Consider the following 12,510-nt stretch of genomic DNA (forward strand, 5'->3'; position numbering starts at 1 on the left):
ATTAATGCATTTTTATTACACCAACTTTACCAATATTACCAATATAATTAGAATAGTGATGATGATCATATGACATATGAAAAGTTCTAGCCAGCATGAAGCATAAACAGTACCGATTTTCATTGTGTAGAAGACACTGCTCACCGTTGCTGGGTGACGTGACATCAGACTATTGAATCCAATTGCGTTCGGTTATCAAACCTTCAAATATGTGTACGTCGGGGACGGGGCTAGGCGAACAAACACGAGACCATGATTGACATTTTATATGTCAAATCCCCAAATTTATTTTGAAAATCCTCTTGGCATGGTAAACTATATTAATCTAGATTTTGACTTTTTTTTTTTTACCGGGAGAGGGAAGTCTCATAATACATAAAGAACTGAACAAGGGCGTATGAAAGGTGCCAGACAAAGCAAGAAAGAAAAATACAAGAAAAAAAAACATCCCCAAAAAAATCAGTCGACCTCGACATGGGATCGACCCTCAGACCTACTGATTACCAGTCTACGTGCTACCATTACACCAAAGAGGCTCCCGATAGTTGGGACAATTTTTGTTCCTATATTCTTCACGAGATAACGCGTTTTACGTTGTGAACCCTCGCTTGCATCAAATAACACATACATTGAACACGAGAAGACGAGGACGAAGGAGTTGCTCCATTTTATTTTTTGAAAATATTAAATTAAGATAATTAATTTCTTCTAATTTCCTTAATTTCTTAACGATATACTCATAATGCATATTTCATATGCTACATTATGTAGGTACTGAATCAAAATTGGGAGTCAAGATAGCTCAGTTGGTAGGGTACTCGCTTCACACACAAAGGGATCAGGATCGATCCCGGGTGCAGTCGAGATGTTTTTTTCTGACCTCCCTGTACACCCAGTAGTGATTGGGTAGCTGGATCTACTTTGCGATTAGACTAGCGTCCTAATCAAAAGATAGCAAGCAATTGCTATTGTCCGTTTCACGCCATAGAAACCGGGATAAACTCCGGCTTCATGGGCCTAATGGCTCGGAAAACCTTTTTTTTTAAAAATTGTTTGTACATATTTATTTATTTTAGTGGCCTAAAAAACGTATAGAAAAACAAAATACACATACCTACTCGTGTTCGTGGGAAAAGTAAACAGCGAATTTTCATTAGGTAGTAGTTTTAATTTAAATATTGTAGAAAATGCGACTAAACGTTTTACTTTGTTGTAGTTTGGAACGCGTCTTTTACGTATCTTGTTGCAAAGCTATTTTATCGACGAAATTATTGTGACATCTAAAATGCAATTTTAACTATGAAAATAGCAGCAGCAGCAGCAGCAGCAGCAGTAGTAGTAGTAGTAGTAGTAGTAGTAGTAGTAGTAGTAATAGTAGTAGTAGTAGTAGTAGTAGTAGTAGTAGTAGTAGTAGTAGTAGTAGTAGTAGTAGTAGTAGTAGTAGTAGTAGTAGTAGTGGCGTCGGTGGTGACAATAGTAATTTTAGCAGTATTAAGTTTTTAAAAAAAACATAAATAAAGATATAGAAACATAGATAAATGAACAAAAAACAAAGAACGAAAAACAAACATTTATGAAATAATACTCCATCGCACCCTCCAATTATATTTTATTTTATGTTATCCAGACATTTTTTAGCCTTCATTAATTTGAATTAAAAGGAAATCCATCAGAATGGCCAGTAAGAAATCTGTCAATGAATGGGAGGACGTTTTCAGACACTACGACAAAGACAACAGTGGCACTCTGGACATCAAAGAGTTAAAAGATATGTTGAAGAGTAATAACTCCAGTCTGACGGACACGCAGATTGCTGTAAGTACAATTGTGTGTGTGTGTGTGTGTGTGTGTGTATGTGTGTGTGTGTGTATGTGTGTGTGTTAATAATAATGATGATGATGATGATGATGATGATGATGATGATGATGATGATGATGATGATAGTAATAACAATGATAATATGGGATCTTTACTCACATTCTCTTACCATACTCAGGTGTAAAATGAGTATCTGGACGTTAACAGCGTTGTCTCTGCCAGAAAAAAAACATATTATTATATCGCCTAGCAGGCTTCATGTCACGCCCTACATGTTAAGTGTTGATGTTGGCTTGAGACCCCTTATAAAGCGCTTTGAGCACGTTTAGTGCTCAGGTTTTATTAGGGTAGCGGAAGAGGTGCTCTTGATAACGATGATGAGGATGATGATGATGGTGATGGTGAGGATGAGGAGGAGGAGGAAAATGGTGATAACCGTGCTGTTTGTTGTTGATGATGAAGATGGCGATAATGATGACAGTGGTGGTGACAGTGGTGATGACGGTGGTGGATTTGGCGGCGACTATAGCGGACGTAATGGGTGTATTATTTTTGTACTAGGTCTAATATATTATTATGCGGCAGAGTTAGCATTGGTTGTCATGCAGAGCAACTGACTTTTAAGTAAAGAACAAACGCAAATAGAGAAAATAGAACTAATTAATTTGGATTGCATGAAATGAACATTTTGTTTCGTCTAGCTATGATAATATCCGTAAAAATGCTGTTGTTAGCTTGAACTTTTTTAATGTATTTATTATTATTATTATTATTATTATTATTATTATTATTATTATTATTATTATTATTATTATTATTATTATTATTATTGGAGTTTTTATAGAGGGGAATATTCACTCAACGTGCTCAACGCGATTTATAATGGCTTCCTAGCCAACGGCAACATTTAACATGTAGGACGAGACATGACATTACAAAAACATTTTTTTTTCGGACAGAAACAACGCTGTTAACGGGTAGGCTTTTACATCTGAGTACGGTGAGAAAATGTGAGGAAGAGCATTTCCAAGACGCGACTATGCGCCGCTCAGAACGGGACTCAGGATCTTCCGATCCGAAGGCGAGTCTCATACCATTAGACCACGACATAGCCGCACAATACGTGTTGCCTAGACACCTGTGTTGGGGAAAAGGGGGTCGGAGAACAAAACACAGAGTATCACGTTGCCGTCTGCAAATAATGGGATTTTTTAATGTGTTTTTATTTTCGGCAAAAACCGAACGTCCTAGTTTGAAATATTTGGCGTTCTTCTTTCTCTTTCTTTCTTTTTCTTCTTAATTAAACAACGTTTTAAAAAAAAAATTAGATCAGTTCGTCTGTTATTGTTATCCAATAAAACACAACGTACATATTTGAATCCACAATGTGCTACGTCAGAAGTCACGTTTGATATCAATTTAACCTTTAAAATACCGTACTCTCAAGTCTACGATTTAAAAGCTTGCGTCCGATTTTAAAATTCGTATATCCTTAGGCTGTGTTGACTATATCCTATTTTGCGCAACACAACTCTCTCTCTCTCTCTCTCTCTCTCTCTCTCTCTCTCTCTCTCTCTCTCTCTCTCTCTCTCTCTCTCTCTCTCTCTCTCTCTTCAATTTTTGTTCGGAATTTGAAATTGTGAACCTCATAATTATCGCATGAAAAAAAAAAAACGTGGTACAGTTTACCAACGTTCAGCAAATTGCTTAGGTATTTATTTCAAACACTGGTTCTTGTCCTTGGGAAGTGCGATTTTAATGGTAAGGTCAATCGCCTATTGGTGAAACAGGACGAGGGTTAAAATAGTGACGGAGGCTTTTTAAAAAAATGGTTTGCCACACTTAATGACCTCACTATCTCAGCAAACAAACAATGGGCAACGTGAATCTCTATTTGGACACTCGTCTGGATCACATTTGCTATAATATGTGATCTATCGCTTCAAAACAGTATTATTATGAGCCACCCGTTGCCGAAAATGATTTTTAAAAAATTGAAATCTTAATATTTCCCAATTAAAATAAAAGAACCATGTTTATCCTTCTCATTCAAACACATAAACTCTATCAAAGTCTTTTATTGTTTTGACTGCAAATTCTATTTTAAGCATCTAAATCACCCCGACAAAATACTGTTTTGATACAAAATACCTCAGATGACATAAATGTTCAGTTTCAGTCAGACGCTTGTTCGTAAGCTGATTCTTTTTTAAGCGAGATGGCGCCATGAAAATAATCCTAAATTATTCATGGAATTGAAGTACAGTTTCCTTTACACGGTTTTATCCAACCCATTTGAATGTCCCAATGTTTACCCTTATTATTTTATTACACAGTTTTAACTTGATTATTATTTTTTGTTCATGATTCGAGGAGCTTGAAGAAACAGTGCTCGAATGTATCTACATAATATTTAATCTATTTTAAAGAGCACTGAAACCTTGATTTGAAACATTTTAAATCTCGTTAGAATATACACGTTATATTACAAGTTGTGTTCAGATAATCAATCGACACATTTAATTTAATTTACATTTTTTAAAAATTCATTTTTTTCTAGGATGCTTTCGTATTCTTTGACGGTGCGAGTGGAGACAAAAGTATCACCCTTGAGGAATTTACCAACGGCATGAAGAAATTGGTAGAAGTGTGAGTAAATTAGTTATACATATTGCTTAGTGAAAATGGAATTATTAATACATTAGTATTACTAAGTGAAAATGGGGTTTTCCTTCTATTATAGAACTTGTTAGCGCTTCTTATGTCATAATATCAGGTTTTGTTTTTAGTTCGTTTTGTTTTGTTTATTTTCTGGTTATGCATGTTTTCTGGAATAATTTTTTGTTTGTTTGTTTTGCTGTTATCAATTACTTTTTTTTCTTCTTCTTGTTATCTGTTATCAATTACTTTTTTTTCTTCTTCCTGTTATCACATTTTTTCAAGTTTTCGGCGGGTAAAATGCGATGTGAAGTACTACTATTCTAATGGAGAGGTAACTTTCAAAACCTGTTAAGTTGCATTTTGATTATTCAGATAAGACTGAATTTGTTAGTAACTTAAAGAGGAAAATACTTGTCTTGTTTGGATCATGGAACAAGAAGTTGAGTGTTTTGAAACTTTGCGAAGTCCCAGGTTTGAGATTTTTTGTCAAGATGAGGGTCATTTAATTCGATCGATAATTGAAAGACGGGTTTTCTGGTAAATGAAAAATGTTTTTAATACGTGCCTATCCAGTGTATGGCAGCTAACTGGTAATTGGTTGTAACGGCTGACCGGTAATTCTAGGGTGATTCTATACTATGTTTTTTTCTTTCTGTTTTGCTTGGCGCTGTTGAACGTACACCTTTTCCAGTTTTCTATCACAATTCTAAGGAAATGACCTCACCGAGAAAAATAAACCTTCCAATGATGCATTGTGTTTGTCTAAAAAAAAAAAAAACAAACAAAACAAAATTTAAAAAAAACAAAAACGCAAGGCGGAAATAACGTGCCAACACACAAAACAATGTGTAACCTTAAACGTTTATAGTCTGATTAATGCAATTTAGTAAGAACTTCTTATAAAAATGGTGGGTAAAAAATGACAATGAGCTGAGTGATGTCAGTTTCGTTCTATCTATATAGTTGAAGTCGCCAGTGCCATTTTTTATTTCACCAGTAGCCATAGATATAGCTTCATTCTGCATCTACACCAGGCAACTACATTTTTTTTTAACGCTACTATATCGATTTCTAATTGTTTTTGCTAAAGCAGGGATCATAACAGAAATGTTATTGTTTGTTCTCTATTTCAATTTAAAGCCTTAGATTCTTCCGTTTATTTGATATTTAAGTGAGCAAATGTTTTTATCAATCGACCCAAGTTTTAAATGAGTAAACCTGACAAAAGCCAGTGACGGATATTTTAACAGTGCTAGTACGAATGGGTGCATAGAGCTCAATCGAGTTAAGATTTTGTGTTATAAAAATGTTATCTATCATCACCGTCATCATCATCATCATCATTATTATTATTACTATTATTACTATTATTATTATTATTATTATTATTATTATTATTATTATTAGTAGTAGTAGTAGTAGTAGTAGTAGTAGTAGTAGTAGTAGTAGTAGTAGTAGTAGTAGTAGTAGTAGTAGTAGTAGCAGTAGTACTAGTGGCATTGTAGTAATAGTAGAAGAAGTAGTAGTAGTAGTTGCAGTTGTAAAAGTAGAAGTAGCAGTAAAAGTAATAGTAGTGATAGTAGTAGTAGTAGTAGTAGTAGTAGTAGTAGTAGTAGTAGTAGTAGTAGTAGTAGTAGTAGTAGTAGTAGTAGTAGTAGTAGTAGTTGTAGTATCATATTTGCATAGTGTGACATCTGACAGGAAAAAATACTATTGTATTACGGCGTGAGCAAGATTAATTAAACCGTGAAAGTGCAAAATACACTAGCTCGTATGTGCATTTTAACAGTTTATTTAGTCTGTAACTTATATTTTTGTTTGTTTGTTTGGGTTTTTTTTTTTTTTTTGTTGTTGTTGCTTTTTTTCATACAAAGGGTTTTCAAACCCAAACATTCTTTTAAATTCAAAGGATTTATTTTTCAAACAATGTATCTTTCATCTCCACAGAGTGAAGTCTCTGACGGCATTTTTCCACGACTGCGACAAGGACAAGAGTGGCACACTCGATAGGGAGGAAGTCAAAAGTGTCGTTCTTAAAGCCTATCCCAAAATGCCAGCTGATGAGATAGAAGAAATATTTAAAAGCGCCGATGTCGATGGCAATGGCAAAATTACATTGGAAGAGTTTTTGAATGCATGTTCATAATTATTAATTTTGATAAATTGGTAAAATCCTTATATTAAAAAAAAAGTATTTTATTGTCTTTATTAACCAAAGATAAGGGGTGACTATTCTAAATTTAGACGATATCAGAATAAAAGATCCATTTTCATAAATTTTCCTTGTTTTCTTCAGTGAATTCTGACTAAAAACGATACAAGGTCAATTACGTGACTTACTTTGCCTTTGTTGCACTGACTATAGATAGAACGAACATGACGTCACTCGGGTCTTTGTTATTGTTTTTTGCCATCCATGTTTGTGAGTAATTCTCACTAAACTGTATTAACCAGACTATAGATAGTATGCGCTTGGCTAAGAAGCTCACAACATTGTCATCCGGAAGTATAACGGACCAACACCCAAAACTGTGTCATTAACGTTTATCGCCTGGTTAATACAATTTAGTGAGAATTACTCATAAACGTAGATGGCAAAAAACAATAACAAAGACCTGAGCGACGTCAACTTCATGTTATCTATAACCGTTCGAGGTTACACATATTTTTGTGTGTTGGTCCGTTATACTTCCGGATGGCAATGTTGTGAGCTTCTTAGCCAAGCGCCTACTATCTATAACTTATTTTATTTTGCCAGACACTATTCAAACACGTTAGACATTGCACGGTATTCCCATTCACGAGAAAAGAGGGATTCACCCATATCATTTCCGACTGACAGATTATTTAAACACCTAACTATTTAAAAATGATATAGGCCCCTACAGTTTGTTTATATATATATTTTTTTAAAAAAAAATATATATATGTATATAAATATAATAATAATCTATGCATTCAGCCACAAAGATGTAAGATGATTTAAAAAGGATAATTCGTTAAACTTTACTTTGGGAAAAAGAACTGAATAAGTGTGTATGAAAGGTGCCGGTCAAAGCAAGAAAGAAAAATACTAGAAAAAAAACTATCCCAAATAATCAATCTTACACCGTTTCCTGCTCCTTAATTCCTTAATTTAATATTTTCTTTGGGAAAGTATGCATGGTGCTCACACAGGTAAAAGAGGACGGTCAGTTTTATTCATTTATTAATTATATAGATAGTATGCGCTTGGCTAAGAAGCTCATAACATTGCCATCCGGAAGTATGACGGACGCGGATGGCAAAAAAAAAAAAACAATAACAAAGACCTGAGTAACGTCATCTTCAAACTATCTATCTATTTATATATATATATATATATATATATATATATATATATATATATATATATATATATATATATATATATATATATATATATTGTAAACTTTGGTTAATGAGCGCTGATAAAATGACCTAAATGTGTGGCAAGCGACGTAAAATCCTTAAAAAACAAAACCATGGTGAAAGTTATTGAGGGCATTTTTATTTTACTTGAATTGCAGTTCAAATGACATAACGCAAGTGTTTTCTTTTTCTTTTTTTTTAACAGTGAAAATGCTTACATGAACCGTTTTTGCGCTAAAGTGTTAGCTGTAAAGCACAACAAACAAATTCTGAATGAATTCCCAACTCACACAAAAATCGAAATGTTTATAGCTCAACAGTCTGTTTGATATTTGAATTTTATAACAGTTCACCGACAAAAATATCGGTATACATTGACACAATAAAGAAGGTATTTTATAAATACATAAAATTCTATTATCTCTCTTGCGCAGATCTATAGCCAGAGCTTGTTTAGGGCAAAACCAAATGCAATAGTTTTATTCCGAAGGGGTTACTGATAGCTCTATTGAAATACTCGCCTCAGAAGCAAAGTTAACGGCTTAACCAGCTGATAAGCTCAGTTGATTTTTTTTTTTTTTAACTCGACACATTTTTCCTCTAAGCTGTGTTTGGGTAACTGGGTCTGTTAGCCTGGTGGAAAGTACTATATGATAGACAAATGTCTTATCCGAAGGATGTGCCCTTACGGCTCATATCCAAGTAAAGACAGAAATCTAAATAGAAGGGTAACAGCTTTATAGGTTGAAAGACAAGACAGCAAAAATGGACAAATTCACGAATCCTGGCAATTAAAAAAAACACGGGGATGCTTGCGATATGTTTCTATGATATCAACGCATTGGGGAAGGAATTTTACTACCAAAATACCATCAGCCACGCCTAGCCTTGCAATCAGTCAGTGCATTATTAATGCTTTCAATCGTAAGATAGTATCTGAACTTCGTCATTAGAGGAAGCTCTAATAGCCCCGCAACACTTTTATGTCCTTGCGGTATCTAAGAAAAGAAAGATGGCATAAAATAAAACAAAATAAAACAACAAAACAAAAAGAAAAAGAAAAAGAAAAAGGGCAGATTTGGAGTTTGGTGAAACACATGGATCAAGGGCGCCTAAGAAAAAGTATGGCAAAGGGGAACAGGTGACAGCAACTAGTAACAATCTACCCCTGTCCTCAGTTACCCCAAGTTTCACACAGATTCCGACATGAAAAAAGAGGACGCTTTTATTTTTGGTTTTGGGGTTTTACGCCCTTGCGATACTTTAAGGTCATTTCAGCGCCAGCAGAAAGGTGATAGAATAGCCAAAAGATTTAAATATAGCTATCAAGCAGAGAAGACTAGTTCAACTGGAATCAAAAGTGGATATAAGAGCAGCATAACTTTCGTCGTTTGTCTGTTTTTAATGCGTTTACTGGCGCTTGCGACAATTTTAGGTCATTTCGGCACCATTAAAAAGGAAGATAACGAGGGAAAGGTTCTAGATCTGCCGTTTGTTTGTTTGCTTTTAAGGGTTTTACGGCGCATGCAACACAATTAGGCCGTTTCAGCGCTAGTAAGCAGGAAGAAAATGGGATAGTAAAAAAATTATAGATTACAATTAAAAACACACAAGAAGAGTAAGACAAAGGGAAATTGTACAAATAGGGAACAGCCAAGAGCATACTATCAATGTATCTAGTTTGAGATCACCTGAAAGCAGACCTGCCTTGTGGTAAGAAACATTCTTAGAATTACGAATTTTTGACTCCAGCTATAGAAAACTTCATATGCGTCTTTGAAAATTAATCTTATTAAAAAGAAAGCTTTGCTGCCAGAGAATCTATATTTAGGACTTTTTGAGATTGTTTTAATCACGCTAAAGGCAAAATAATAATTTGTAAAGCTATGTTTGTTTGCTTTTAAGGGTTTTACGGCGCATGCAACACAATTAGGCCGTTTCAGCGCTAGTAAGCAGGAAGAAAATGGGATAGTAAAAAAATTATAGATTACAATTAAAAACACACAAGAAGAGTAAGACAAAGGGAAATTGTACAAATAGGGAACAGCCAAGAGCATACTATCAATGTATCTAGTTTGAGATCACCTGAAAGCAGACCTGCCTTGTGGTAAGAAACATTCTTAGAATTACGAATTTTTGACTCCAGCTATAGAAAACTTCATATGCGTCTTTGAAAATTAATCTTATTAAAAAGAAAGCTTTGCTGCCAGAGAATCTATATTTAGGACTTTTTGAGATTGTTTTAATCACGCTAAAGGCAAAATAATAATTTGTAAAGCTATTAATAGTCCTTTTTCCCCCCCCCCCCCCCTACCCACCCTCCCAGTAACTACGATTTTCTGTAATTTCAAGGAGGCAGCTTTGCCTAAGTCTTATCCAGACACAAGCACAGGATCTGACAAAGAGAAACACACTCAAATGCTTACATTATAATTTCAAAACAACAAATATAGCAATTCATAACAGAGAGAGGATTTACAACGAAATAATATTATCTCCCAAGTACTCTGCATAAAAAAAAATAAAAAACTAGAATAGTACATAATATAGAAATGGAGAAAGACTAAAAATTTAATCATCTCTCCAAAAAAAGAGACTATACATTTGACTGCCTCCCTTGCCAGGACCAAGAAAAAGAACCGAGAAATCTCAATCGACAACATATACAGAGCAATATGGAAAGGGAAAACAGATATAGGGTGATAAAAGACACAACAATAGTGACCTCTCCTCTCACCGTGGGAGAAGACTCCACCACATTGCCTCGGCATATGCCCTCTACAGTTGTATGAAACAGCAATGTTTGCGCTATTTCACGAGAAGAGTAATGGCCGCTTATATATATATATATATATATATATATATATATATATATATATATATATATATATATATATATATATATATATATATATATATATATATATATATATATATATATATATGGGCATTGTAAGTTGGTGACATCAATGTAAGCGGGCGATATTGTAAATTTTATATAGAAAGTAAACATGAATGTACAATGTTGTCGGTTATCAAAAATAAATTTATTCAACACACGTCATGAAAATGTCAGTTTATCCTATATCATTCATAAGGAAGGCTTAATGGACAAATGATTAAACAATTTAAAAACATACTGACTACTTCAAATATAGAGGTATATAACATGATGAAAATTTGAACTAATCGGCTAGTCCATTCTGTGATTGAAAGTAGTTCATCGACCTCTCGTGTAAACTGGTGGAATAAATACGGTGAAAACCATTGGGAAGTAAATTTTAAAAAAATAAAATAAATTAATTTTTAAAAAATAATAACAATAATAATGATAATGATAATAATAATAATAATAATAGATGATAATAATAATAACAAACAACAACAACACAACAACAACAACAACAACAATAATAATAATAATAATAATAATAATAATAATAATAATAATAATAATAATAATAATAATAATAATAATAATAATAATAATAATAATAATAATAATGAAGCAATAGAAGATCAAAAACAAGGTTAAACTCTCTTCCCATCTCAGAAAAACGATATAATGTCGAGATGAAGTAGATACTGAATACTGAAAATCAATCTGCAGTAAAAAAAAAAAAAAAAAAAAGAAAGGAATAAAAATATATTTTTTAATGAGACTTGGGTGAAGTGTTTTAATGAGGAGGATGAATAAAATTCTTTATGGTTGAACAACTAGTATTTCACATTTCTGATTAAATTAATATTAACATTAATTTTCGCCATACGAATCACCCAGTCATAAGACTGATTTGAGACGATGGATACAAATAGAAATTCCTTTTAAGTTTAAGGCAATATATCGATATATCGAAAATGGGACAGTAGTAACTTTTATTTCATTCATAGCAACATGATTAAGCATTTGGGAAGCAATGATAGTTACAAACATTTCTTGGCTTAGAGATTAACAATTTCCAATTATTAGCCATTTTGGACTTAACTATGATCGTCTATTATGTGCACATAATATAATATGCTTTGGATAATTTGATACTTTTCTAATTCACTATGCTTTATGTCTATTTTAAGTCATTTCAGTGCTGGTTAAAAGGAAGGGGATGGAATATTTTTTAAAATAATAGATCTACAAAACATCAGAAAAAAAGTAAGACAAGGGGACTGGAACAAGTAGGGAACAAAAGTAGATTCAAAGAGTAAACTATCAATGCGCTTAGTTTGAGATCACCTAAAAGTTTTTTTTTTAAGTTACACAGTACATGACAGAGAAATGATTTGTTTAATTTTTTAACATTTTTTAAAGGGTTTTACGGCGCTTGCAACACATTTAGGTCATATCAGCGCCAGTAGAAAGGAAGAAAAGTAGATAGTAAAAATATTCTAGATGTACAATTAAAAGGAATTGAGGAAAAATTAAGACAAAGGGGAATGGTACAAATAGGGAACAGATGTAGATTCCAAAAGCAAACTATCAGTGTACTTAGTTTGAGATTCCTAAAAACCTCACCAAGACACCAGCACAAGATCCCACTAAGAGGAATACACTCAAATGTTTATAAATCACATGTTTAGATAAAAAAAAACAGTATATAACAGAGAGATAATTTACAAGGAAAGAAATTATCATCTCCCAAAACT

At 33.3% G+C, this 12,510-nt stretch overlaps 1 protein-coding gene across 1 annotated transcript in view; it reads left to right on the plus strand.

Moving 5' to 3' along the window:
- Positions 1-6,756, plus strand: part of LOC144966016 (uncharacterized) — a 7,085-nt gene extending 329 nt beyond the window's left edge. Inside the window, exons 2-4 of the mRNA XM_078901994.1 lie at positions 1,628-1,815; positions 4,379-4,467; positions 6,427-6,756. Coding sequence (XP_078758120.1) covers positions 1,675-1,815; positions 4,379-4,467; positions 6,427-6,625 — 429 coding nt within the window. The 5' untranslated portion in view covers positions 1,628-1,674 and the 3' untranslated portion in view covers positions 6,626-6,756. The remainder of the gene's footprint in view (positions 1-1,627; positions 1,816-4,378; positions 4,468-6,426) is intronic.
- The last annotated feature ends 5,754 nt before the right edge of the window (positions 6,757-12,510 follow it).

Source organism: Berghia stephanieae, chromosome 2, assembly GCF_034508935.2.
Source record: "Berghia stephanieae isolate SIO BIC M18660-M18661 chromosome 2, UCSD_Bste_1.3, whole genome shotgun sequence".
NCBI classification, from domain to species: domain Eukaryota; kingdom Metazoa; phylum Mollusca; class Gastropoda; order Nudibranchia; family Aeolidiidae; genus Berghia; species Berghia stephanieae.